This window comes from Symphodus melops, assembly GCF_947650265.1.
Source record: "Symphodus melops genome assembly, chromosome: 6".
NCBI classification, from domain to species: Eukaryota; Metazoa; Chordata; class Actinopteri; order Labriformes; family Labridae; genus Symphodus; species Symphodus melops.
In genome coordinates, this window is record NC_136696.1 from 10,935,481 (window position 1) to 10,962,570 (window position 27,090).

At 39.1% G+C, this 27,090-nt stretch overlaps 5 protein-coding genes across 7 annotated transcripts; 2 read left to right on the forward strand and 3 right to left on the reverse strand.

Moving 5' to 3' along the window:
• Positions 1-123: 123 nt before the first annotated feature.
• tmem17 (transmembrane protein 17) lies at positions 124-2,077 on the reverse strand. Its single transcript, XM_079346623.1, has 5 exons — positions 1,871-2,077; positions 1,598-1,707; positions 836-949; positions 603-746; positions 124-502 (listed from the first exon to the last, which is right to left on the reverse strand). Exons 1-5 carry the CDS (start codon positions 1,983-1,985, stop codon positions 425-427), a joined length of 561 nt encoding a protein of 186 aa, XP_079202749.1. The 5' UTR covers positions 1,986-2,077; the 3' UTR covers positions 124-424.
• Positions 2,078-2,165: 88 nt separating this feature from the next.
• On the forward strand, positions 2,166-13,032 carry LOC306825832 (uncharacterized protein). Its single transcript, XM_079346786.1, has 12 exons — positions 2,166-3,042; positions 3,151-3,246; positions 3,334-3,567; positions 3,649-3,805; positions 3,897-3,941; positions 4,034-4,551; positions 8,329-8,925; positions 9,019-9,114; positions 11,255-11,500; positions 11,586-11,736; positions 11,848-11,907; positions 11,984-13,032. Exons 1-12 carry the CDS (start codon positions 2,464-2,466, stop codon positions 12,511-12,513), a joined length of 3,309 nt encoding a protein of 1,102 aa, XP_079202912.1. The 5' UTR covers positions 2,166-2,463; the 3' UTR covers positions 12,514-13,032.
• An 811-nt stretch (positions 13,033-13,843) lies between these two features.
• slc15a5 (solute carrier family 15 member 5) lies at positions 13,844-17,365 on the reverse strand. Its single transcript, XM_079346613.1, has 9 exons — positions 17,179-17,365; positions 16,697-16,919; positions 15,775-15,944; positions 15,441-15,661; positions 15,171-15,357; positions 14,815-15,003; positions 14,533-14,664; positions 14,312-14,420; positions 13,844-14,133 (listed from the first exon to the last, which is right to left on the reverse strand). The coding sequence occupies exons 1-9, from the start codon at positions 17,348-17,350 to the stop codon at positions 13,992-13,994; spliced, it is 1,545 nt and encodes a 514-aa protein (XP_079202739.1). The 5' UTR covers positions 17,351-17,365; the 3' UTR covers positions 13,844-13,991.
• Positions 17,366-19,822: 2,457 nt separating this feature from the next.
• rabl2 (RAB, member of RAS oncogene family-like 2) lies at positions 19,823-23,697 on the reverse strand. 3 transcript variants are annotated; one of them, XM_079346620.1, is made up of 9 exons: positions 23,280-23,697; positions 23,041-23,155; positions 22,898-22,927; positions 22,197-22,276; positions 22,004-22,083; positions 21,511-21,649; positions 21,302-21,399; positions 20,982-21,065; positions 19,823-20,722 (listed from the first exon to the last, which is right to left on the reverse strand). In XM_079346620.1, the coding sequence occupies exons 2-9, from the start codon at positions 23,145-23,147 to the stop codon at positions 20,648-20,650; spliced, it is 693 nt and encodes a 230-aa protein (XP_079202746.1). In that variant the 5' UTR covers positions 23,148-23,155; positions 23,280-23,697; the 3' UTR covers positions 19,823-20,647. The 3 variants fall into 3 exon arrangements, with proteins under 3 accessions (XP_079202746.1, XP_079202747.1, XP_079202748.1); XM_079346621.1 differs by having other exon boundaries at positions 23,041-23,180; XM_079346622.1 differs by having other exon boundaries at positions 21,538-21,649; positions 23,041-23,693.
• Positions 23,698-24,538: 841 nt separating this feature from the next.
• Positions 24,539-27,071, forward strand: ccdc34 (coiled-coil domain containing 34). The gene is made up of 7 exons (XM_079346612.1): positions 24,539-24,669; positions 25,020-25,298; positions 25,423-25,567; positions 25,741-25,848; positions 25,952-26,110; positions 26,212-26,341; positions 26,570-27,071. The coding sequence occupies exons 2-7, from the start codon at positions 25,033-25,035 to the stop codon at positions 26,761-26,763; spliced, it is 1,002 nt and encodes a 333-aa protein (XP_079202738.1). The 5' UTR covers positions 24,539-24,669; positions 25,020-25,032; the 3' UTR covers positions 26,764-27,071.
• Positions 27,072-27,090: the final 19 nt, after the last annotated feature.

Consider the following 27,090-nt stretch of genomic DNA (forward strand, 5'->3'; position numbering starts at 1 on the left):
GTAGTGCAACAATTATACTGTAGGTCCTTTAAAATTCTGGTTAAAACAGAATTTGTCTCTTTGTGTCTGGTCTTTTAAACGTTTGAATTGATTGTTGTTGAATAATCATACTCCAAAACTGAATTTAAAAAATATAACGCTTTTTTATTAACACTTTTGCAGGTCAGTAATCAGGTTACATTAAGTTAAAACACTACCAAAAAAAAGAACAACAAAACAATACTGTTGAACATAGTGTGAAACATCCATACAAACAAACTAATCCATCATCCATTTACACACCAATGAGACATTTATGTGTTTTGTAAAGAAGAAACCTCTCATGTACCTGTCAAGTGTTTTTGTAGCCTCTAAGGCTGGGAGGTGTGATGTACACTTGTTTTGCGTGTTGTTAGATGTCATAGGAATTCCAAAGCTTCAGAATTCAGTGAAACTGTCTGAGATGAAACTGGCTCTCTGTGTGTCTGACCATGTCCCGGAGTGTCACGAAACCAGAGAGAGCCTGTTCAGACCAGGAGAGAAGATATTAGATACAAACTTTGCTTTGACTGGAAACAGAAAGACTACAGAAGCCCGTTTGTCAGAAGAGTTTTTTTTCATACCTGTGATAATATAAATAAGGCCAGAACTATGTGGACGGCCCTCTCCAGTGGCTGTATGAGAATGGCTTCATTGAAGAGCAGAAACAGGATTAGTGGAAACTGCAGCAGGATACTCAGCAACCAAAATCCAGCCAACTCTGGGACCTTTCACAAACACAAACATCACAGGAGTTAAAAAGTGTGCGTCCATCCCATTCAAGTATTTTTTAAGGCTTGCGTGACTGATGAGCTACCTTTTCTTGCAGGTTCCCAGCATACCCGAGAAAAAGTCTAATGGCCTCAATCAGGGTCATCAGGATGAGCACAGTTACAAGGATAAACTTGTAGTAGTCCGGCAAAGCAGGATACTGGAATGAAACAAAAATGAACAACAAATTGTTGATGAGAGAGAGAGATAGATCCTGAGGAAAATTCAAGGCATCCAGTAGCAGTATACAAGACATGCAGGACACAAGACGTTAGTTACAATAAACAGTAAACAACCACTGTCCCCCCTACCTTCAGTATATAATTATAATAATAATAATATAGTGAATGTTATTATAACATAATAGTTTAAATGTTTAGTTGTTTTAGTTAATAGTTTTAATTGAGATCTCTAAACAGTTAAGGGACCTCAGAAACAAAGTGTTGACCTTCTGGCAGTGTGTGTTGTTTATGTTCAGAGGTGTTTGAGGTGGAGGTAGGGCCATAATGATCAATATATTTCCAAGGGGATGAAAATATGATGACCACTTGAAAATATAATGCACACCTGTACATACTACCAGCCACTATGACTTCAATGAGAAGTAATGAGTATAATTAACATCTTCCTGATCATGTCAACACAAGACATAGCACCCCCGTCCCTGTGCCCCAGGTCGGGTAGTTTTTGTTTTGGTTGATAGGCCAGATGAACGTCAGCCTTTACTTATCGATATATTTTGCTAGTTAACGCAAAGTTTTGCATGTAAAACTTAAATGAGGTTTTGAAAACAATTAAGACTTTTTACCTTGAGGTGCAGCATTATAGTTTCGCTGATCCACCACAGGGGGAAGAACCACATGTTAAAGTAGAGAGACATCTGGAGGTGGAGACCTGACAGAACCCGCTTGTCTGAAACTAGAAAAACAACAACCATAACAACGGCATAACAAATGCATTTTAGCGATAGATGCTGTAAAACCATGCCTGAGACCAATTTTGCCCATCTAAAGTTAGCTAGCTACATTAAGATGAATGGCAATTTGAGCATCAGGCTACATCAGCTGCTGTCTGTGTTTACCGTGAGGCAAAAACGAGTCATTCTCCTTTCTGAAGGGTTGAGTCCGACTCTGGTCGAATAAAACGTTTCGAGAAAAGTCTTCTAGCCTTCTTCTAATCGTGCCCGACATCTCCATGTTGTAAAACGCTCTCTGTTAACACAAACATCGCCAGAAAACTGAACACACCACCTCTTCCTCAATGCACAGATACCGAACGCTGCCGTCGTATCCTTGGAAACCACAGAAATCTCGCGTTCTGCTCAAATCTCGCAAGTGTCGCCTTGAAACCTCTGGCTTTCTCGTTTTCATAAATTCTGAGGTCGTTTGTTTATTCATACGTGTAGTTTAAGTATGCCGGTAAGTCATAAAGACATTTTTATTTTTACGCCACAAAAACGAATTCCTTTGCATACAAATAATCCAACAGAAAAATGTGTCTACTAGTATTAGGCTACTTTTGAAAAGAGGTGTAGGTAGTTGTGTTAGATTTAAGTTAACTTAGAGTTACTTGGATTTAAGTGGCTGGAAAAAAAATAAAGCATACGTCACTTCCACATAACAAACAGATGATTGATTTCAGAGAAAGTGAAACTGAGAGGTTGCAGTCAGGAAGATGGCAGAGAGCTGTAAGGAGCCCGATCCTTTGGCCTGTCCAATATGTTTGGATATCTTGAAGACTCCAGTGACTCTGCTTTGCGGCCACAGTTACTGCATGGACTGCGTCGGATCCTACTGGGACCAGGAGGAGCATAAAGGTGTTTACAGTTGTCCCCAGTGTCGACACACCTTCCTCGCTCGGCCTGTGTTGAACAAGAACACTGTGCTGACTGATTTGGTGGGGAAAATGTCAGAGTCAAGGGAAGACAGCCTTCCTGAGAAGGATGCAGCTATCCCAGGTGATGTCGAGTGTGATTTCTGCACAGTGAAGAAGTTCAAAGCTGTAAAGTCGTGCCTTGTTTGCTTGGCTTCCTACTGTGTCACTCACTTGCAGCCCCACTACGAGTCTGCTGCTTTCAAAAAGCACAAGTTGGTGGAAGTCACCTGCGTTCAAGAGAAGATCTGCTCAAAGCATGACAAGCTACTTGAAGTGTACTGCCGCTGTGATGGCCAGTGCATTTGTCTGCTTTGTGTGATGGATGACCACAAAGGACACAACACTGTCTCGGCCGCAGCAGAGAGAAAAGAAAGACAAGTAAGCCAGTACTTGTTTTTTGGCCTCAGCTCGTGGCTTGCAAGTGTTTTGTTGACATGATATATTAGTCATATTGCTGCAATAATTTGGCTTGTATTGTATTTCCAGAAACAATTTGAAAAGAGAAAGCAAAGCTTCCACCAGGGAATTCGGGAGAGAGAGAAAAAACTGCAACAGCTGAGACAGAAAGTGACAGAGCTGCAGGTAAAATATCCTGGACATGTTCTTAGCTGATCTGAATGTTAATGTTGTCCTTTTCCTTTAACGTTGGCCATTTCTGTAATTTTTCAGAGTTCTGCAAATGCAGCAGTTTATGAAAATGAGAGAGCCTACACTGAAATGGTCCAGATGGCTGGTGACAAGCGTTGTGCCATTAGGGAGATGATCAAAGTCCAGGAGAAGGCTGCGGCGAGCCGAGCAGAGGTACTTGAGAAGCGGCTGGAGAGGGAAATCTGTGAGCTGAGGAAAAAAGAGGATGACCAGAAGCAGCTGTCTCTCACAGAGGATCACATTCATTTCCTTCAGGTACAGGGACAAACATATCGATAATTAATTAGAAGGGTAAAATGAAGGTCATGAAATAATTTTCTGTTTCCATGTCTTTAGAGCTGCAAGGACATTTTTGACTGTCCGCCAGCTGATGTGTCCTCTGATTCAAACATTCATCTTGACACCAATTTTGACTTCGTGACAAAGGCCAGTTCTCTTCTGACAAACACAATGGAAAACCTGAGAAAAGCTATTGATGACATTTCTGAAACAAGTCAGTAAACACTTCAGTGAATTTATATATCTTCAAATGTGAGATATTCTTAAATACTTTAAAAAATATGTTTTCGTGTTTATTTTTCTAGTTCAATCTGATCCTGATCCGCAGACAAGACAGGAGTTCTGCCTTTGTAAGTCTTTATTGCAGCATAAGTATTTATGAATATTCACTGCTATTCAGTGTGCTTTATTCATCTGCATGAATATTTCCTCTACATTTCAGATTTCTGCCTTCTCACTCTGGATCCCAACACAGCCTTTGAAAACCTTCTCCTCTCTGAGGGAAACAGCAGAGTGACCTGGATTAGAAAGGCCAAGAAGTACCCGTTCCACCCTGATAGATTTACCAAGTATGATCAAGTGCTGGGCTCTGAAGGTCTGTGTGGAGTTTGCTACTTTGAGGTTGAATGGCAGGGTCCCAGGGTTGAGCTCGCTATGTGTTATAAAGGGGCAGAGCTGGAGGAAAGTGGCTTTGGCTACACAGACTGGTCTTGGTGTATTTCCCTTTCAAGATCTGGTTGCACCTTTTGGCACAAGGAAATCAAAACCAAAATATCCAAACCATGCTCCTCTAAAGTAGGAGTGTATCTCAACCACAAGGCTGGGATTCTGTCCTTCAACAGCCTGTCTGATTCTGGTCAAATGAGTCTCCTTTACAGAGTTCAGACCAACTTCTCCCAGCCTCTGTACCCTGGGTTCATGGTCTCCAAAGGGGCCTCACTTAGGATTCTGGCCCCAAAGTAAAAAGAATCCACATCTGAATTAGCAAGGTATCAGTATGTTCATTGTTTGTGCACAGTTTCTTTTTGATCATTATTATTAAAGCTGTATTAATTGTAATTTACATTATTTGCAATGAAAACACTGAAGATAAGTATGATGAAACAGAGTTGTTTGTGCTTTTGGGTCTGTTCTTTATTCCTCATCCTTTAATAAAAGCAGTTTGACTGTAAACTCAGCTATTATTTTAAGCCTCTGTTAAAGTGCAGTCATTTTATGCAGTTTAAATAAAATCCCTAAAAATTTCGCTGGTTGATTTGAGTCATTTTTATGACCACTACTGTGTTTGACCCAAGTGAATATTAGGAATCACAGAACATTAAAGTAAGTGTCATCTTCCCCTGTATGAACCAGGAGGAACAACATTTGCCAACTACACTTGTCAGAGCATTAGGACCACCCCCAACAGCAAATCGGATATGAAACCTCTCCACAGCGTAGGATTGGTCGGGATCATTCCAACTGGAGGATGGAGAAGGACTATGCTCAGCAGAGGATAGGACGGTATTAGTAGTCTACAGTATTAGTGTAGATAATAACATCACTTTCCACTTGTTCACTGGGGAATATTACCTATATTAAATTATTAATAAATCATATAAATGTACTGTATATTCAAAATTCGCTGGTGGCACAGTGGTTAATGTGTGCAATGAGCCTTCCATATGGGGGCTAGTCCTCAATGCGGGCATCCTGGGTTCGAATCCAGCCTGTGGCTCCTGTGTCCTCCCATGTCAAACCCCGCTCTCTGTCCCTGATTTCCGTCTCTATCCACTATCTTATCCTATCTCTCCAATAAAAGCACAAAATGCCCCAAAATAAATCTTACTCAAAATAATAAATAAAATACTGATTAATAATAAGAGGCCTGTGTTAAAATAATTCTGCAATAATTTAGAACTAGAGGAAGGAGTTCGGAGTCAGCTCCAGAGGAGCATTCACAGAGCAACATGCAATTATGTTACAAAGTGAAGACTCAATGTCTGGAGAAATGGAGAAAAGCTTCGTATTTATGAGTGTGCTATCACTCTGATAGATACTAATTTATGCCCTACTGCACTTGAAGGAAACATTCACAGAGAAGAATGTGATAGCAATGAGTGATTACTTAATGAGTGTGTCACAAAACAACAAAAGGGTCACATGTCACATTGAAACAGTTGCATTGAACATTCCTGTGTAACACCTCTGCTCACAACATTTCCATCACAGGCTGCACAGTGGTGCAGTGGCTGCAGGAAGGTTTCTGTTTGATCTTTGGTTGGACGGGGGCCTATAGATGTATACATGATAATTATTTTTAAATATGATGATGGATATACATTAAAACAGCTGTGATGGCCCTGGCCCTGTCTAATCCTAACCCTAACCCTATTTTTTATGTAAAAAAGGATTTTAAATAATCCCACTCCTTATACCAGCCAATTTATTTTTATTTGATATAATTTGTTAGATTTTCCCAAAAGAAGGGCTTTCAAATAATTCTAATTATTTTACTAAAGTTAGATTATGATTATTTCTTAATTAATTATAAAACCTTTTAATTTGTTTTACACACTTTACAGTGTGAGGAAATCTCAAAGTGCTTTAATCATCAATATTTTAACGAGGAGACTGAAATGGTGATGATGTGACACTGGATCCATTCTCTATAAGTAAATATTGATTAAAAACAAGCATCGTAGAAGAGTTACTTTTCTAAGTGTTAATTTAACTCTGGTTAGCAAGTTAAAAAGGGAATTTTCTCATGGTGTTAAATGTTTAACTATTTCAAAAGTGTTAATTTGAGTAAAAAGTGTGGAGCTATAAAAACCCTGGAAAAGTGTTAAGTGGGAGTTAACTCGTGTCTTTTTGCTGTGCACACACACACACACACACACACACACACACACACACACACACACACACACACACACACACCACCAATCAAAAAAACTCCACCCCAGACTTTCAAGCTGAGGACTGAACTCTGATCTCTACCCCCACCCGGACTGCCAAAGCTGTGAACTATTGGTCCGATGCACTTCTGCTATAGGCCTAGACTACCGGGGGAACTGGCACCAGGATCTCTTATCTCTCTCTCCCTCTTTCTCTCCCAGCTTTCATATCTTATTACTGCTTTACTTCTACTTCTTTATATTCTAACTTCTCCTTTTTCTGGGAGCTCCTGAGCTCAGGTTCCTTGGGACTGTTGATGAAGATCCCCCCCCATCCTATTCTTCTTTCTGCATCTTGTCCCATCTCCCCCATCTCATTTCAAGCCCGGCACAGTTTAGCAGAAGGCTGTTCCATCATGAGCCCAGGTCTGCTGAAGATTTCTGCCTGTTAAAAGGAAGTTTTTTCTTGCCACGCTATGACGGATTAAGCTGGGCTCTTGTAATATAGCCATCAGTAAGGTCCTTTACCTGCTTTTTGTAAACATAACAATGAGCATGGTCTTTTTACCTGCTCTTTTGTTTATGTTAACAGACAAACAGTAAGGTCCTTTACCTGCTTTTGTAAAGTGTCTCGAGATAACACCTGTTATGAATTGACGCTATACAAATAAAGATTGATTGATTGACTTCTCCACTTTATTATGTTTATACTGGTCTGAATGTGCTACTCCACGTTATTCTGTTAAGTATGCTAGAATAGCCTTCATGCACTATTCCACTTTATTCTGTTTAATATCAGCTCTCTTATCCTATCCATCATAGCACTACGGTTACTCTTCCGTAGTCATCTTTGTTTATATAGAGCTAGTATATATTTAGTCTGTTGTTCTATTATCTGCCATGCACTACTATCGCTGTTTTATTTAGTATCTGCATATAGCTTTATAGTTAAGAAGAAGACCCACACTGATCGCGATCATTGTATTGCAGGGGTGCTCGCACTTTGTCGGCATGGGAGCTACTTATAAAATGACCAAGTCAAAATGATCTACCTAATATAAACGTGCAAAACATATATGTATTTAGAATTTAGCTCTATACCTGTATATTAAGTGTTTGGTATAGGTTGTGGAGAGAGAGAGAGAGAGAGAGAGAGAGAGAGAGAGAGAGAGAGAGAGAGAGAGAGAGAATGACTCTGGCCTTTGTATGTAACTGGGTCCTGGTCTGTCTCATCCTCTGTTGAATTTGATTGAGTCATGATTAATGATTACTTTAACTGTAATGCCATGTTTAGTTACATTATTACTTAATCCACCCAAATAATATTATTGATGGATAATTCATACTGTGACTGAACATGGCCTTGAAATATTCCGATTCATTGCATATCCTTTAGTTTTCCAGCCTCGGCTACATTTACATCTCTATTTTATCTGTTTCATCTGTAGGCTCCTTCACTGTGTTTCTCATTCTCTTAGTTTATTACAGTTCTCACCTTTCCTCCTCTCTGCCTGATGACCCTCTGCCTTTCTTGCTGCAACAAATGATAACTTGACTGATGCAGCCTTTTAACACTACGTTACATATTTTAATATTCATTCAGCAAATTTACTTTCGGTTTTAATGAAACGAAACTTAAGAGGAAAATGCTTTTTCATAGTGAGGACGGACGATAGGCTGACGTCTACTTTATAATGCTTTGCGATCTACCCACACTGCCTCGACGTATTGGGCACCCCTGTTGTAGGCTATTGTTTCCTCAGACACTCACAGGGACGTCCCATTCAGAACTTATGCCAATGAGAGGAAGCAGAACTAATGCCCTCCTCCTTCACAGTGAGAGTAGCATCATTTTCATCAGTTTGAGCGGGAGAAAATGGCTGATAGTCAAGATGTTTTCGAATGTCCGATCTGTTTTGAAGAAATGGGGGATCCAGTGACAACCAACTGTGGACACAGTTACTGTATGCAATGCATCAATGACTACTGGGATACAAATAACAACGGAGGATACAGCTGCCCTCAGTGTAGGCAAACGGTCACGGAGAGACCTGTGCTGAAGAGGAACACACTTCTAGCTGCCTTGTTGGAGGAGCACAGGGATAAAAAGAGTCAAAGAGCTGCTGCTGAAGCTGGAGTCACCTATGCTGAGTCTGGGGATGTTGCTTGTGACACCTGCACAGGGAGAAAAAGAAAAGCCTCTATGTTTTGTCTTGTGTGTTTGGCTTCTTACTGTGAGATTCATCTGAAGCGTCACTTCGAAGTAGTGCCACCATCAAAAAAACACAAAGTGATTGAAGCCTTTCCTGGAGTTCAAGAAAGCGTCTGTAAGCGCCACAACAAACTTCTGGAGATTTACTGCCGCACTGATCAGCAGATTATCTGTCTGCAGTGTGTGATGGATGAGCACAAAGGTCATGACACAGAGACAGTCGCTGCAGAAACACGTGAAATGAAGGTATTTCAGATCAGCTAAATAATAAGGATTTTTGTTGCCAGTCCAGTCTTTTTATTCTCACTTAAAATAACTCCGTCTTTTGTGTTTCCACAGATACAACTGGACTGGGACAAACAGAAAATAGCAGACCAATTGCTGGATTTAGAAGATAAAAAGGTGAAGCTGAGCAAGGCTGCAGACTCCATAAAAGTGAGTGTTAAGACTATTCTTTCCCCATTTTGCATATTATTTGTACTATAGACTTTACAAAACATTTATACCTGATAATAATTAAATACAATGTTTGGGTAAACTGTTTACTGAAGAGGGCTTGGTCTGAGTGTGAGTCAACTATTAGTCATAGTCAGTGGTGAGTCAGCAGGGTAATTTCCATTCCATGTGTATTCAAGAGACAGTGAATTATGGCTTTAGTCCTCTTGAACCATAAAAAACATGAAGTGTCCAAAAAATAAAGTAATGTAGTGTTCACACAAAGAGTGATTGTGAGGAAGTAACTGTGAGAATAACAGATTTAAGTTTTACTAAGGGAATTGTGCAAGGGTGTGGGTGTAAGGGTGGCGTGCATCCAACTTCTCTCATTTCTCATGATGTCGTGCTCATCTAGTTGCCATATGTTTCTCCATGTTTAAGAAAGGCAACAACATTTTGCCTGTGGAAAAAAATCAGCGGTCAGACAGTACATACTGTAGGGTCAGAAGTCAGAAGCATTCAATGTCGTTGCAAATTGTTAATCACTACAACACCTAGTGAGCAGGAGGCGTAACTACAATTAGTACACCGCATAACAGATAGATTTTATATATAATTCTTTATTGGAAGACTCAAGGTCCATTTGAAAGACACACAACACACAGGTTAAAAGAATTGGTAGAAGACAATTGTACCAATGCTTCCACAAAGGTGACTGGTATCGTACAGTGCTGAGACGAGGATTTGTTAACATTATGATACAATTTTGAGAATCCTTCAGGCAGCAGATAAATTTGTATATCAGATTTCTCAGATAGATAGATGTCTCTTGATAAGTTTCCTCTTTCCAGAGACTAGACTGGTCCAGAACACTTTTTGAATTCTTTGAAACTTGCTTACATGGCCTGAAAAAATAATTTCTTTGTCACAAATTGAGCTCAACCGGTCATGGCTGAATATAATATTTCTTGTTTCCTACAAGGACGCTGCTTGCCAGGGGTATGCTAACTTTCAGAGACACTGTGCAGAACACATTCGTTTTGCACAGTAACAAAGACAATTTGTGGGTCCATCAAAATTTTTAAACATTTTTAAAATTTGTAAATTGTTACAGTTCAGAGAAGACCCACACACAGAATTAAAGTGCAGAGGCAGGAGTATGGCAAAAACTGAAAATTGTATTAATCTTTCAGGCAGAGTACCATATAGTCCATTCCAAAGTGAAAAACAAACATCAGGAGAACCAGGCTAGCTTCATCAGGCAAAAATCCAAAAGGTGAAACAGGCACAGGAAGAGAGCCAATAAAGAGCAATAGTAAGGCAGGCAGCAGCACAAACAACGATCTGGCAAAGAACAACGGAAATTGACCAAGTTTATATACTGAGGGTAATGAGATGAAAAGCAACAGGTGTGTGTTAGGATCTAGCAGGCTGACAGCTGATTGGCTGAGATGGTACAGGAAATGGGTGGAGACTAGGAATTGGAGGGAAAGGCTGGCAGGTGCTGAATGGAAGATGAGCAGAGGAGTGTGTGCAGGAAGGCGGGGTTATCAGGAAGCTCCAGCAGAGTTCATGACAGGAAATAACTGGTAGAAATAGTTTTTTGCTGAATGGAAAGAAAAAACAGACTTTTCACATTCAGACAAATACGCTCACGAGCAGAAAGAACATTTTAGTGGTTGGAGTACACTGCAGCCATTTGACTAGTGTCTATATACATCTGTCAATGTTCTACTTCCTGTACACCCATAATTACATCACCCACAGCTCCAACACCTTCTGGCGACACTACTATTGTAGGTATGACATCCATCAATTATGAAGCAGCTTACAGGGAGAAGGTCCAATGGTGCAAAGTAAACCACCTGCACCTCAAAGCAAAGAAAACCAAGTAAATAATAAGTGACTATAGAGAAATAAACAAAAAACACATCACAATGGACTATGCATAAACAAGTAGGATTTGGAACGTTTTGCCAACTTTGAATCCCTGGGGATCCTGCACCTCTCAGTGAACCTGAGCTGGAGCCTGAACACTGCACACCTGATAAAGAAAGCCCAGCAGTTCCTGACTCAAAAATACATTGTAGGAAAATGTCAAAAGTTAAAGTAATATTAACATTATCTTGTTTCCTTCCAGGGTGCTGCGTGGAAGGCATGTGATGAGTTTGAGCGATTATGTGCAGAAAGTACTCGCTCATATGCGCGCTTTGTAGAGAAGAAGTGCTTGGAGATGAGAGAGAAAGTCGGGCAATCAGAGAAAGCTGGAGTAGACTGGACCAACGATAATCTTGGGGAACTTCAGCGAGAAGTGTTAAAGCTGAGGAGGAGAGAGGAGAACCTTAACCAGCTGTCACAAACAGAGAACCCAATTCAGTTTCTTCAGGTGACCAGTCTATTATAAATAATAAATGTTCATTATTCATCTTTTTTTGTCAAAGGTTTTATGTTAATTTGTTTGCTTTGTGCAGGGTTTCCAGGCCCTGGGTGACATCCCTGATTTCACAGTCCTACGTCAAAAACTTAAAACATTGAAAGGCTTTGTCAAGAAACAGAAAGCTAACATGAAACTTATTCAAAACCAAGGAAAGGAGGATTTATTCCGTCATTCTGATAACGAGTGTAAGTATGAACAATGTCGATCCCTTAAGCCTTTAATCAGTTTGATCTGGAGAGTGTGTTTCCTGTGGAGAAGTTTACAGAGAAAACCACTTTTCTATTTCTTTTCATCAGTGTCCATTGGACCCTTGAAGCGAAAGGAAATAACATCAAGGAGAAACCTTTTGAATAAGAGTAAGTGCAGGTAATATCAGCACAAACATAAGTAACAAGCTTCAGCAGTTAATGATTGCTTCATCTCTCCCTGCAGTCGTCAAGTTGGAGCTGGATCCAAACACAGTCGCTGCATGTCTTTGCTTGTCCGACTCAAAAGATGAGATATCCTGGGGATGCCATGACCAGGCTCATCCTGATCACCCTGAAAGATTCACCTCCCACTACCAGGCTCTGTGCAAGAACGCCCTCAGAGGCAGCCACTACTGGGAGGTGGAGTGGGATGGTGGTTCTGTGGACTTGGCCGTGTCTTACAAAGACATCCAAAGAAAGGGCTCAGGGAGCGATTCCGGTTTTGGCCATAACAAATTTTCCTGGAAATTAACCTGCTCATCATCTGGATGTGTGTTTTGGCACAATAAACTTCACAAAGCCCACAGTCCTCCAGCTAAGAGCCGAAAAGTGGGTGTTCATCTGAATTACCAAGCAGGGACGCTGGCCTTCTACAGTGTTTCTGACCATGGCAGGTTGATGCTGCTGCACAAGATCCAAACCACCTTCACTGGACCTCTCTATCCTGGGTTCTCTGTTGATGTAGGCTCAACCCTCAAAATATGCCACATTTAACCAGTCCGCTTTTGAAAAGATAGCTACAGGAAAGGCTGTAGTTTTATGATTAAGAGATAGAAGGAATCACACTTGTGAATAATAATCAAGATGCAATATGTGTGTATTTGTGTATATGTTAAAGACAGAATACATACTGATATTCTGCTCTCTGTAGCCTACAAGTAAAAAATATATGGTTATTTTGTATTGAAATTACTACCGGTACATGTTTTTTATGTCTGCAAAGGTCACAAGGTTGGTTATGTTGAATCCACCTCGGTATGCAACGTTGGTTTGCTCGGAAATAATAGAAGAAATGTTGAGAGTTTTAGCCTAATTTGTTTTGGGGTCTCAGGGTATTTGCCAATTTAGTTTTTAGTTTGTTTCCAGTATGATATGATGATGATGACGTCTATAGATTTGAACCAGGAATTGATTGTATCATTTGGGGTTCCATACAGGATGTCAAAGAATCAGTCATGCAAAATTTGTTTGTTAACGCTTGATATAGTCCAATGAAGACTCATGTTTTCAAAATGGTTTATGTATTTATTAGGGGTGGGACTTTAACACATTGATTACGATGAATTAATTACAAGAAAATAACACATGTTTTTTTAACGCATTTAATCACAGTTTGCCTCATTAACAGTGTGGTACTGTTTGTCATTGTCCATCCTAGCTACAAGCTAACTTTGCCACAAGTACAAACAAGAAGCGTTTGCAGCCCAAACTCGACCAAATGACTGTCTTCAGGACCAAAATGAGTAATTCAACGTCTGATGAACTTATAAATACACTCTCTAAATTGGTTGCTCTGGACTGTAGACCACTTTTAGTGGTAGAAGATAAGAGGTTAGAAAATGTGCTACAGATAGCAAAGTGTGATACAGCGTTCAAGCTGCTGTGCAGAAAATCTATTTCAAACAAGATCCAACAGCTTTATGAAAGTGAAAAGCAAGTCAAATTTGATGCATTGTATTCATTCATCCACCAAAATCCATTTAGATTGAGAAGTGTTGCTTTTTAGGGCAAATATTGTGATGCACTTAAAATGTGATTAATTTTGATTAATTAATTAGAATGCTCTGAGTTAATTAGATTTTTTTTTTTTGAATCAAGTTCCCCCCCTGTGGTGTTGTATCCTATTACTGCCTGCTTTCTATGAGTGTAAAGCGTCCTTAGGTTTCTTGAAAGGCGCTATATAAATCTAAACTAGTATTATAGTATCATTGTAAGACCCACTGTGCTATAATAATTTATTTTCTGTTATGCCTTAAGAGTAAGGAATATATTTGTTTAAAAATTGCAAAAACATAATGATTGCATAAACAAACAAACACACAAGTACAATTAAAGTACTTTATTTGAACAGTTAAGCCCACAAATTAATGTCATAGATTTTGACATTGTAACATGCAGCGCCAGCGCCACTTACAGGACATCATCATAATAAAGACACTAATAAAACAGTTCAGATTGTTCAATACCACAGATCAAATAATAGATTCAATAGATGCGTGTGTGTAGGAGTGCTCCACAGTGTCGTAGAACCGCAGACAGGCCTTGTAACGTAGCAGCTTCTCAGTCAGAGGGCTGATTGTGAGAGCTTTACCCTGCACACTCAGGTCTATGTACCTGCACAACATAAGGACAACAAGAAAACACATTTATGTGTTTAAACTATATCATTTGTGTGTCAATGTTTTAGAAACACATTCCCGCTGAAATAAGCATTGTTGCACCACAAAAAGTTGATTATTATTAGCCATAACATGACATCTCATACACTTGGCAGTTCGAAATTTCACTGTACCTGTAAGACATGCTCCAAAACACTACAGTATTTATAGCCATGAGTGTAGCAAGGAGGAAGAAGAACCTCTCCAGATTCCCATCATGCAGTGTGTTTGGATAGAAGTTACCTGAAATTAATTACCACTGGAGTTTAATCAGCATGAATGCCAATGAATGCAATTAAACTGCAATCTCTTAAGTTATTACAAAAAAAGAATGCATTATTTTTTATAATTTTACCGCCAGAGAGAGCGTGTGCTAGCTGAATAATGAAAGCCCCAAGGAAACAGCCACCTCCATACGACAGAGTAAGGAAGTGCAAGGAGATCCCTCTGATGTGATTAGGGGTCAGCTGGAAAGATATGAGGGAACCTGTGAGAAAGGCAGAAACAGCACGCATCTGTGATTTTCTCACTCCAGTCATGTTGTTTTATTTACCAGTGAGGCTTTCATTTGGGGCAGGATATGCAATGTAAGATCAGCACCCATTTTACTTCTGAAGGCCGAGAGTCAGTCACTCACATGCAGGGGTGACGAGAGCTTCTGCCAGACCGAGAAGGATGTACTGAGGAGCCAGCTGGAAACACGGCATGGACGACACTTGCAGGACTTTCCCCAACAGAGTCTGTTCCACCTGGGGATAGGACTTCCTCTGCAGCTCAGACAAACCTGCCACCAGGACAGACAGAGTGGCACACACGTGGCCCAAAGCTGGAATTGGAGGATGGACAGGGAGGGGTGATGAAAGACAGGGCTGAAGAACACTTATTGGTCAAAAGGGGGAGGATGACAGACACAGAAAAGAAAAGGGACATAAGCAGATGTAAGTGAAAGTGAAGGTGGTACCTTGCAGTGGATGTGTGCATAGTCATACTCACTGATGACTGTCGCTGGTGCCATAGGAGTTTTTCCCATGGAGAGGTACAAGGTGGTCACACATTCGATCAGCGGGGCTAAGAGCAGCAGAGGCACAATGCTGATAACATTCATGGCACCGATGGGCAACAGAAGGTCAGTCAGGTGAAGGTTTGAATTCATGGTCTGTATGTAATAACCTGAGGGAATCTATACGAAACATGTTGTTAACATGAGCATCCTTCTCAATAGTTTATGTTGAAGACTTGTTATAGCTACGTTCTTTGACCTGCCTGTGTGATGCAAGCTCTGTACAGCAGCTGGAGTCCATACAGAGGGAAGAGCTTGGCCAGGACTTTGACATTCTCCACATGTGTTTCACTGTATCGGCCACCATTGTTCTCTTTGGCCCGATCCAGCCAGGATGCTACATCTCCACTCAGGTGGCGATAATAGAGACAGCACATTTTTAAAGAATTAAAAAAAACTCCCAGTGTGGTTAACAGCGATCCACCTATGATGGACACAAAAGAAGACATAAGAAATTCTTAATTTAGGTTTGTGCGCACAGTATTTTATAACCGTATTCGAACATCTGTTCAATTTCTCTCTCATTTTATCTGTTACCTTTCTTGGGTTTGAAGGTGAGTCTGTTCCTCATCATATGTATGGCGATCAGAGCCAGCAGCACAGACGTAAAGGGGATAAGGAAGCCAAGATTTTTGCCTACAGATTGCTGGATGTAAGCAATGCCCAGAAAAACTACTGTAGAATTCAGGTTGACCAACCAGTAAAACCTGAACATAAATAAAACATACGTGGCAAGTTAATAGTTCAACTGCAGAGATCATTTATAACTGGATGGACAATCACACATTTTATGAATCTTTACCTGTACTTGTCATGCTGCCCAAAAACTGTCCCTTAACTTTTTGTGAAATAACTTGACAACTATTTAACATCTCTGAAATTTAGCATAAACCAAGTGTTTGCTAAGAGTTTCAAAAAATTTAAAAATTGACCAAAAACATGAAAATCATATCTTAACTTTAACACCACGTTTTGACGTCCTGACAGCACACAAGCATTTGATATTGTGTCACATTACATAAGATTACAGGCAGTTGTTAAATATTTGATTACTTTCCATTTGAAATTCAAATAAGCAGGTAAATTCAAACTCCCCTTGTCTCTAAACCAATGTCTAGAAAACCATGGAAGAAACAAGTCAATTTTGTTGTTTAATTCTTATGTTTTTCCAGTAGCCAGTGGTATGCAATATAAATAATAATCTAATGGTTTGATTACTAGTAAACTATTTATTTATTCAAAAACATCTAATCTGTACAGAAACATCTAATATATAAAAGAAAAGGTGCTGAGAATATCTGAACAATTTTTTTGTGGGAAAATTGACATGAACTTTAACTTCCAATAAAATGTCTTTAAATGATAATGAAACTGATTTTTGTAGCAATACCTAATGACTGCTTGGAGGGTAGCTAAATATGGCAAATGGGGAGCATTTTAGACCTCATCACCAACTGACCAGTTAAAGAATGACAGGAGCTGATGCTGGTTGTAGCTCTGCAGGCTGTAGGCTGCCATTGGACAGAGGATTGCTCGTATGCCACCGATGCCAAGAGCTGCGGCCAGGAGGCCGGTGTAGAACAAGATCTGCTGCTCTCGCGGCTCCAACTGATGTGTCATGTGATGAGTGTCGATGTAGAAATCTTCAAACGGGAAAGCCACCACGGGCAGCATGGCTGTGCCTGGGAAATATGGTGGGGAGAAAGGGCAGTTAAATCTAATTACATGCTAAATGAGCTTACAAATAAGGTTATATGATTCATATACCTAACAATTGTGTATCCAGTTAATTTGTTACAAAAAAAAAAAAACAGCTGCACTCCAGGATTTGGCTATGAAAATGTCAGTCAAGAAATAAAGTTTTTAACAAATTATACGTTCATACTTTATAAATCTTACTGCATCAAACATGGACTAACTAGCCTGAATATTATGTCTTACCAAAAAAATGGAGGAAAGCACACAAATAGAGCACTTTAGTCCTTCCCAAACAGGTTTCTGCAAACCAGCCAACCAGCACAGGGGTCAGGGTACTGGCTCCTATAAAGCACAGGTTCACTGTTGCAGCCAGGTAGTAATCATAGCCCAGCTTCACCGTGCAGAAGAGAATCATGTTGCATACTATCCCAAAGAAAGTGAACCTCTCAAACAGTTCCACAAGCAGGACACATATGATGACCTGAAGCTTCTTGCGGGACTTCCTCTGTGATCTCTCGTCTGGACGTGGGGTCTGAGACAGTCTGCGTGGTTTTCCTCTGCCCTCTGGCAGTCTCTGAAAATCCTCTGTCACCATGACACTGGACCAGCGGGACGGCTGACTGGCTGTGTGGCTGACTGGATGCAGCCAGGACTGGACCACGCTGAGCTCTGACTCCTGCTCTGTCAGAATTAGAGAATCAGAGGCCAGAGCTGGAATCCTTCACTTTGGTGTGACTTTGCAGACACGTAGATTCAGACACACCTTCTTATTTCCTGCTCGTGCTGCTGAGTGACCGTCCTCCTGAGTCATGATTTTACTCAGAACTTCACAGGGATCTGATACATCATGCAGAATTGTGTCCAACAGGAGTGATCGGTGGGAGCAATTTAGAGAGCTTCCAGGAATATTTCTATTATAACCAACAAGACAAAGATATGTGGCAGTTGCTTGTTCATCGGGGATTCTTTCAGACAAGTGGCACTTAAAGCTCATGTGAGAATTTCTTTTTACTGGTTATGACAGTGATTGAAACAAATAATGATCTATTTTATTTTATATATATATATATATATATATATATATATATATATATATATATATATATATATATAAAAGCAAGAAAGACTAACACAAACACAATTATTGATATTCAGTTTTTTAGTGCCCGTAATCATTTGTTGAATGGCACAGGAAACCAAAATTGACCAAAAATTAAAGTACATACTTTAATACTTTAATTTTACCAAACAAGAAATCTTTGTCCGGTGGAGGCAACCATCAGACACACTAATCAGATGCTAAACTACAATAACTGGCTTCTTTAGATGTGAAAGAGCAGCCTCTCTATTTCTAGCTACTTCCGGCTAACTCACCCTATCTCTCATTAAGAGCCCAGGCTATTTTCTGAGAGAACTTATCACTCAGACAAGATAGCCTAACAATGTACAGAGCCCCAACCTCCCCTGGGATGCACGAGAATACTTCCAGAGGTCTTAGTTAAAGGCCTCATGGACAGAGTCTTTTGCCAAAAGTTCCCAGTTCACCCGCAGTATACAATTAGGTTAACCAGGTCTTTCCAGCGGCCCCCCCCTCCTCCAGATCCAGCTCCTGACACAAGACATAAGGCCTCAGATCTGATGACACGACTACAAAATTGATCAAGGATCTTAGGCCTATGGTTGCTCAGCTCAGCCGGGGGCTTGTGTAGGGCCTACTGGCTCCTATAAAGCACAGGTTGACTGTTGCAGCCAGGTAGTTATCCTCGCCTAGCTTGACCGTGCAGTAGAGAATGTTGCATACTATCCTAAAGAAAGTGAACCTCTCAAACAGTCTACTAGTAATTTGGTTGAAGTGAACCAAACTAAATCAAGTTGTAAGCGCTCAACACCCACACCGGCTGTTTTCTTCCCCACCAGAGAGGTGACATTTGACATGCTGAGAACCAGTTTATGCCGATGCAGATCAGCATGTCAAGCCCATTGCCGCTTGGTCTACACTGCACCCGATCCACATGCCTCTCCCTGCAGGTGGTGGGTCCAGAAGTTATTTAGTGCTTTGGGTAATTACAAACAGTCAGAAAATGCCACATCTGTTTGTGAAAGCAGCTCTGTGGTGGAAGAATGGCTGCTGGAGCTGCTGCTGGTAATTAGATTGATTGTGTTAAGAGGCTGTGAGATGGGGAGCAAGGGCAGGTTAACTTCAGAGGGGTCAGAGCTGCCTGATACACAACCTGTTCTACAGTAAGGAGTAATCGTATGGTTCATGCACAACCCAGGCGAGCCCTGAACAGAAGAACGCTTTGTTAAAGAAAAGCACTTCAGACTAAAGTAACCTAAATACATTTAATTAACATTACTTACACAGTAAAGTTATGTGATAAAACCTCATTAATATAAAATAAAATGACAAATTCTGGAGGCTTGATCCAAAGCCTATAGCATTGTATAATAATCTAGTATGGTGAGGAAACAATGTCTTACTAATTAAATGTTGCAAAATTATTTTACACTGTAATTGATTATTTTAGAGATTAGCAAGAATATCTTTCATCAGAAAGTCTATGAAAGCATTCTTTATCTGAAGTGAGTTTTTTGAATCTGAAAGCAAGATTCTTAAACAGAAAAGTTGCAGATGCTCCCAATTAGGTCAGAGATTGAATATGTTAATACAAAAAAACAGTCAATCATTCCAACATATACAATGTACAAACACGGCTAGTGAATGTATAAATGAAATAAGGTTTACATGTTGTCAGTTGAGTGTATTTTTTGCGAGTAGAGATAGGCAGAGCAGGTTTACAGTTTAAATATTACATTGTGTTGTATCTTATAGTCTTTGATGTTGCTGTTATACTTGTAAATGAATTCACTGAATTGTAGGGCTGTAACATGTTCCAGTGTGATTTATTGTGAGTAATTAACACACAAAACAGTTGCGTATAAATAGAAAATATAGATACACGTATTGTATGTACAATATAAAGCTCATATATATTGAATGGTTTTTCTGGCGAGTGTCAATTTCTAGAAAACAGGTTCAGTTCTTTGTATAACAGTGAATTAATGCACACACTACTGCCTCAAACCCATCATTAAGGACATGATGTGTATGTATTCATGCCCTGCAGCCGACTCCTTCAATGGAACAACTCTTGTAGAAGTATCACAGCAAGTCAGATACATACAAATACCTGCTTATAAGGTACATTATACAAAGATGCAAACGTAAAACTTTTCATCAAAAAAAATAAATGCAGCCAACAGATGGAGCTACACACAAGTATGGAGAACAGCAGCATGTTTGGATCACAATCACAAGTTCTCTTTGCTCTACGTGGGCAACTTTTTGAGGATTCACATTCTTAAACACAATTTAACAATCAGCCTGATAGCCTACTAATATCATAGTAGATACTGGTGGACAATGTAAGAATGAGGACACAAAAAACAAAGTCAACCAGAGAATAAAACATGTTCTTATTATTTCACCGGGTTTATATCCCTTTCAATGTCACAGGAGAGATGGAGGGCAGTCACTTTAAACCTCACTGAAAAATGTCTGCCAGCCTCGAGTCGCTAAAGGTGACTGAAGACAAAACACAGATCTTTGATATTTTCACATAAAACATAACTTATTCACAGCATCAGCCCCAGGGAAGAGCTAACTATCCATGAGATGACACCTTGGTTTTTGAGGATCTGTAAACACTTCTCAGTCCAACTCTGGACTCCCTGCTTTCAACCCGTCTGTGTCAGAGTTTTCTTCCTTCTTCTCCAGGTCAAAGTTCTACAAGAGAAGAAACAAAAATTGACTTGAGACAGATAATGACTCGTATGAATTCATCCTCATAGCTACAAAAGTGAGTGATAATAGGTAATTCATTAAAAAAAAAAAAAAAAAAAAAAAAAAAAAAAAAAGATTTGTAATGGCTTTTCAGAGGGGGGCGTTTAGAGAACACAAACATATGCAATCTTTTCATTTAAATATTTCAGTCATAACTACACAGACTCAAAAGAAAGCGCATCACTGTTTTCAGAGCCGGTACCTCTAACTCTTGCAAAACTTCATCCATGAAGTCACTGGGGTTTTGCTTGTAGTCCACTGCTCTCTTGATCATCTCTCTGAACATCTGTTTAGAGAGTTAGAATCAGAGCTATCAACAAAGGAGCATTTTAAGTTATCCAAACCATTTTGTGAGGTTATACTAAATTATACAATATATAATAATGACGGTTTATGCCATATTAATGATAGGTAAAGCATGAATATCTTGGAATAATGCACAACCTATAAAACTGTGTCTAACACATGGAGATATTAACATGTGGATGACTAATTGAAAATGATAATAATGAAAAGACAAACCTTTACTACATTAGTCCCGTCAGCTGCTGATACAAAGTAAAAAGGAAGTCCTTGCTTCTTCCCAAAGTTAAAACTTCTCTGTGTCACCTTCAAATCAGCTGCAGACATATTAACACAAAAACAAGTTCACATCAGGAATTAGTTGAACAACTAATCAAAAGATTGGTGCAAAACATGCTGCAACATTCACATTTAAAACAACCACACACTATGTAGTATGTTTTCATATACAGCACCATCAATTTTGTTTGCCACGACACAACACGGTATCTCTGGTCTGTACTCTCTCAGCTCCTTATACCAAGTGGCCAAGTTCTTATAAGTGATCTTCCTTTGAACATCAAAAACCTGTGAGAAGGAAGACAGGTTTACTTGAATGACAATTTGAAACATAGTAATCAGAGAAGACAAATGTAGTCCCTGCTGTCTTCTCTGTGAGGCAATAACCATCTACAGGAACAAACATCATGAACAGGAGACTTTAGCTTAAAAAGAATATAAAATTACATTTGACAAAGCAAAGCTGGTGAGAAAAAAAGGATATTGTATAAAATGCTATGGAATCTGTTTTTTAAGAAATGTGTATGAAATGATATATACTTGATTTTTTAAACAGCTTTTAAGTCGTTTTTTTGTTTCTGCTTTTAACTCCCTGTAAGTTCCTGTCAGGCTCAGTCATTTCTCACAGTCACACAGTCTTACCATGATGCATGCATGTGCTTTGTGGTAGTATGAGGGATGCATGCTCTGAAACCTCTCCTGACCGGCTGTGTCCCAGAAATCTGTTGATCAGTAACAACAACTACCCTTACACTTTCTGCTTCAAAGACTGAATTTAATTATTTTCATTGGTCAATGATAGAACACGATAAAACACACAACATGCAGTACATACCAACTGACACAGTTTTGTTCCCGACAGTGGCTGTGTGTTTGTACAGAGTTAACGCATAGGTCGACAATTGCTGGGGACGACTGTGAAAAGTGTTAAGAATAAAAACCTGAATGGAAAAAATCCTTTATTTGTCGGCAGGCAAAAAATCTCCCCTTATATACCCTGTTCATGTGAGATGAATCAATTTTCAATGTTTAATAAGTCCGGCTGATCAGAAGCAATTACGTTTTAGGTGGAAATTACACTTTTAACTGCTAAAATTTTAATTTAAGATTTCATGTTCTCATATTGACACTTTTTAAATATAAATTTGAAATGCATCACATTTATAAAGGCATTACTTGATTTACTGATACCTTCAATTTGACAACAGATACAAGCTTTATTTTGAAATAAACTCTTCAATTTAAACAAATCAATGAAAGATTGTGAGTCGTGGATAATGAAAAAGTCACTTTCAACTTAGAACATATCCGACATATCATCCACCTCTTTTTGATATAAGTATCACATAAAATACACTATTCCGAAAGACACATTTTTATATTGAAAATTAAGTCCCCATTACTAATAACATTAACAATAACAGCACTATGGTATTACTATACACTTTCCTTCATAGTTCATTTTTATGCAAGAAAAAAAGTTGACCCTCTTAACAATGAACTCAGTTCACTCTTTGTAAAGCTGCTGAAGGATACTATTCATCCATGAGAAACCTCTCCATCAACCTCAGAGAGAGAAAGAGACAGGGAGAGTCTTATTTAAAAATAAATACACAAGGCAGAAAAACATTGAACTCAAAATTACTAATCACAGAGAAAATAGAGCTGATGATACTCACTTAGATTTACCCACAGCGCTGTCTCCCAGACAGATGATCTTCACCTGTTCGTCTCCATCGTACTTCATTTGGTCCAACTCAGGGATGCTGCCCCCTTCACCAGCCATGTCCCTGCCTGTTTTTCTTTTCACAAGCCAACGCTTGTATATTTGATTTTAAAAGCAATAAAGCAACGTGAATGTCCCAATGAGCCCTCAGGCAGAAAACTCACGGAGCTCTGATCCGAGGTTAAGACAAACCTTAGCTAGCTTGCCTTTGGTTAAACATCATGTGGATCTTCTTCTTGCCATACGTTTCAATTTAGTCGTCAGGTTTCCACATCGACAAAGTATGAGTCAACGAAGACGAGAATGGCAGATAATAGACCGCTTGGTAAACGAATCTTTATAAAGTATCTATGAGCATCGACTGCTAGCTAACAATCTGCTAGCACCGCTTACTAAACTCCCTCGATGCTAATTATTAACAAATGAAACGGTCACACATGTCAATAACCGTCTTTTGAATATAACTTGTATCTGTCAAAATTAATTGTCACTTTCTTTTCTGCTTTCTTCGACGTCCATGTATGAAAAGTTTGTAGCTGGAGCATGATTCCCCCACAGATTTTCGTTTCTACGCAACGGGGACGCCTGAAGGACCTCTTCTTAATGGATCCGGCTGTTCGTCCAAAAGCCTGTCAATAAATAAATATATAACCTGCCCACAAAACTAAACCACACACAGGAATATACTGTGTTTTTTTAAACAATCAAAATATACTGTCACATTTCAATATAATGTTATTAAAAGTTTCCAACAGAAATTAATAACTTAAAGCTGATTAAATGTTATTTTAATATTAAATACTCGGTTACATTTAAATTAAATGGTAGCAACAGGAAGATCCAACGCTTGATGTGTAAATATTTTTTTCAGTCATTTAGGAGTTTCTATTCCGCGTTAAGATACAATAAATGAATTAAGAATGTGTCCTAATGTTAGATAGGAAGCTACAAAGGCTTTTTATCATCTTTGTGTTCAGGAACAAAACGAGACTTTATTAGGTTCACACTTTTGTATGTACACAAGATAAAAGACTGTTCTAGATTGAGAGAGAGTCAATGTATATATGGGCTTAAATAACATGTTTGTACGAATTAACAAATAAACAGTTGTTGGGTAGTGAATTGAATAGTTATTGCGTACAATAAGAAATAATATTTAATTATATTCAGGGTTATTATTTCTTTCAATTGCACTTTTTTTTATCTAAAGTAACAAATCATTAATTTAAAGAAGCATATTCTGCAATGAAATGCAAATTTCCGTTTGCAGTATTTAGTGGTTTACTGGTCATTACATACACATTAAAATGATATTGACTGATTTTCCAAACGGCTGGGAAAATATGTAGTTTAACATGTAAAATATTAGTATTACGATTGACTGATAAATATCAGTAACAGCTTTTATAATAACAAAACAAATGTCAAAGTAAAGAGTCAAGCGTTGTTATGGTAACAGCGTCCTGATGAGCGTGGGGCGCGGTGCATCATGGGGGAGAAAAAAAGAAGTTGTTTGGGAAATCAGTTGCAACGTTGGTGGAAAGCATTGTAGCTAAGCTTTTGTTCAACTACTATCACACAGGTAGGTTGCACGTTCATTCAGAGTTAGAGACACTGTGCACACACCGATAGGTCATCAACGTGTTGGTAATATGCCGTTTAAGAACGTTATGTACTATAAAAGCTAACCAAGCTAACAACGCTAACTGTTAGCCCAACTCTGCTAAATGTAAAAAACAACAAACATTAAACATCATCTGCTCAGTATTGTTTCATATGTAATTGTCAAAGTCACACACGTTGTTACATTAGTTACTATGATTTTCCATAGTTTATACTAATATGGTTATTTGATAGGGATGGATTAGTATTAGGGTAACATTGTGTTTATATTGTTGATAATTTGCACCCTTTGTTTGATTTTGGAAGCAGATTTCGGCTGCTCATGTCTGGAAGAAGGATGCCGAACTTTCCTGCTTCTGCATCCAAGGGTTTCAGCTCTACCCCGATTAAAACTAAGCCAAGAGAAAACTACCGCACATCTAAGGGCTTAGACGATGGCGTCCTATCCGACGACGAAGACACCTTTTCTCTGCTTTCTCCAATCTATCATGACAGTTTCGACAGTGATGAAGACCTGGATCACAGTCTTGCTCAGGAGATTTCACCCACCCAAAGCGACAACTACAAGCTCAGAGCTTCACCAGTCCGGTACTATGTTATGCAGATAGTACTTTATGAACTGCATATTGCATGATTCATAGAGACCCATTGTAATTACCTCAATGTACATTTTTAAGTATGCATCAGTTTTTTTTTTTTTTTAAACTTATAGATGTGAACTACCAAGAACATCCTCGGAGCAGATGTTGAGAGCAGCTGTGGAGACTGCGTATTCACCTTCTCTAAGTGCGTGGGAAATGTGGCTGGTTAACAAAGCCAAGGAGGAACGTCTCAAATTGGAAAAGAAAACAGAGGAGGTAAGGAACACTCCTGCTTAATTGTTACTTAAATTAAAGTAGCATGAACTTTAGTTTGGCTTGTGTGTGTTTATAAGGATTTAGACACCCCCCCCCCTCCCCCAAGTGTTTTTTCTACCTAAATATGTATTTCATCATGTCTGGGTCTTGATTAGTTGTATATTTTGATTTAGGAGCTGTTACTTAAGGAAAAACAAGAAAAGCAACAATGGGAGCAAGAACAGAAAAAGATTGTAATGGAGGAGAGAATCCACGGGTGGTTAAAGATGAAAAGAGAACAGGTAAGCACCTGCTACAAAAGTAAGACCACATGAAAATCATTTTTCGTTACTGTTTGTATTATTGCTCAATGACATTTCTGTTATTGTTTTCTTGGAATCATAGGAGAAGAACAAGCAATTTCTAAAACAGTGCAAAGAGGAGGAAGAGATACAGAAGCAGCAAGAAAAGAAGAAGGAGATTGAACAGAAAGCTCAACAAAAATACAAAGACTGGCTACAGAAGAAGAACCAAAGAAAAAAGGAAATTGAAAACAAGGCAAAGGTTATTTGGATCTTTAAAGTTATTCTGTCCTCTCTTAGGAAGGTTGTGTTACTGATGTGCTGCATCAGAGTGTCCCTGATTGATTCTTTTTTATTTGGCAGGAGGAAGCTGTCCTGAAGGAGGAGCAGGAGAGAGATCGCCGCCGTAGGGCAGAAGAGAAGTTTCAGGAATGGCGAAAGAAATCAGATGAAAAAAGCAGAGCAAGTCCCAAATCTCCTTGCTTCATAACAGGTAAGGTTATTTCAGTCATCTTGGAAACAAGCTTCATTGTTTTAGCTATAGCTGTTAAATTCATGGACATGGTTTTTAATGTATTTATTGAATCCAGGAGCATCAGCAGTACAACTTTTTTAATGATGGACTGAAACATTCACCTGACTTTATTGTCTCTCTAGTTTTATTCACCATGCTGATGTTTGTTATTCATCATTATTATTGTCTTTGTTTTATTTCTTTAAGGTCCCTACGAAAAATTCCTTCCATCACCAGGCTTCTACAATCCGATCCCCTGGAAACCAATTCATGTCCCTCCTCTAGAAACATCAGTTAATAAGACATCTGACAAGAAGAATTTGAAACGAAGGAAATGTCAACCAAGCCCTTTAAGACTGAGAAACTCTACAAGTGCAGCTCAGTGGCAGCAGAGAAGATGACACAGCAGATTGGTGTCTATGACTGTGTGGTAGCTGTGCCAGTACTCAAACATGATTACATCACAAGTCACTCTGATCCTCACCACGATAGCTCCGGAGATGACTCCGCTGAACGAAACAAGTATATCTGTTCTCTTAAATAGCTATGCTGAAAAGACATACTAGCCTAGTTGTTGTTTATTTGTACATTTCAGAAATTCTGTAACAAGGCGGTAGCTCAAGTCAATGTGTACTTTAACATGTATGAATTCTTTGACAGAAGGAATCAGATGATTTCATAAAGATGTTTATTTGATGTTAAGCACAAATGCTTTCACGGCTGTTCCA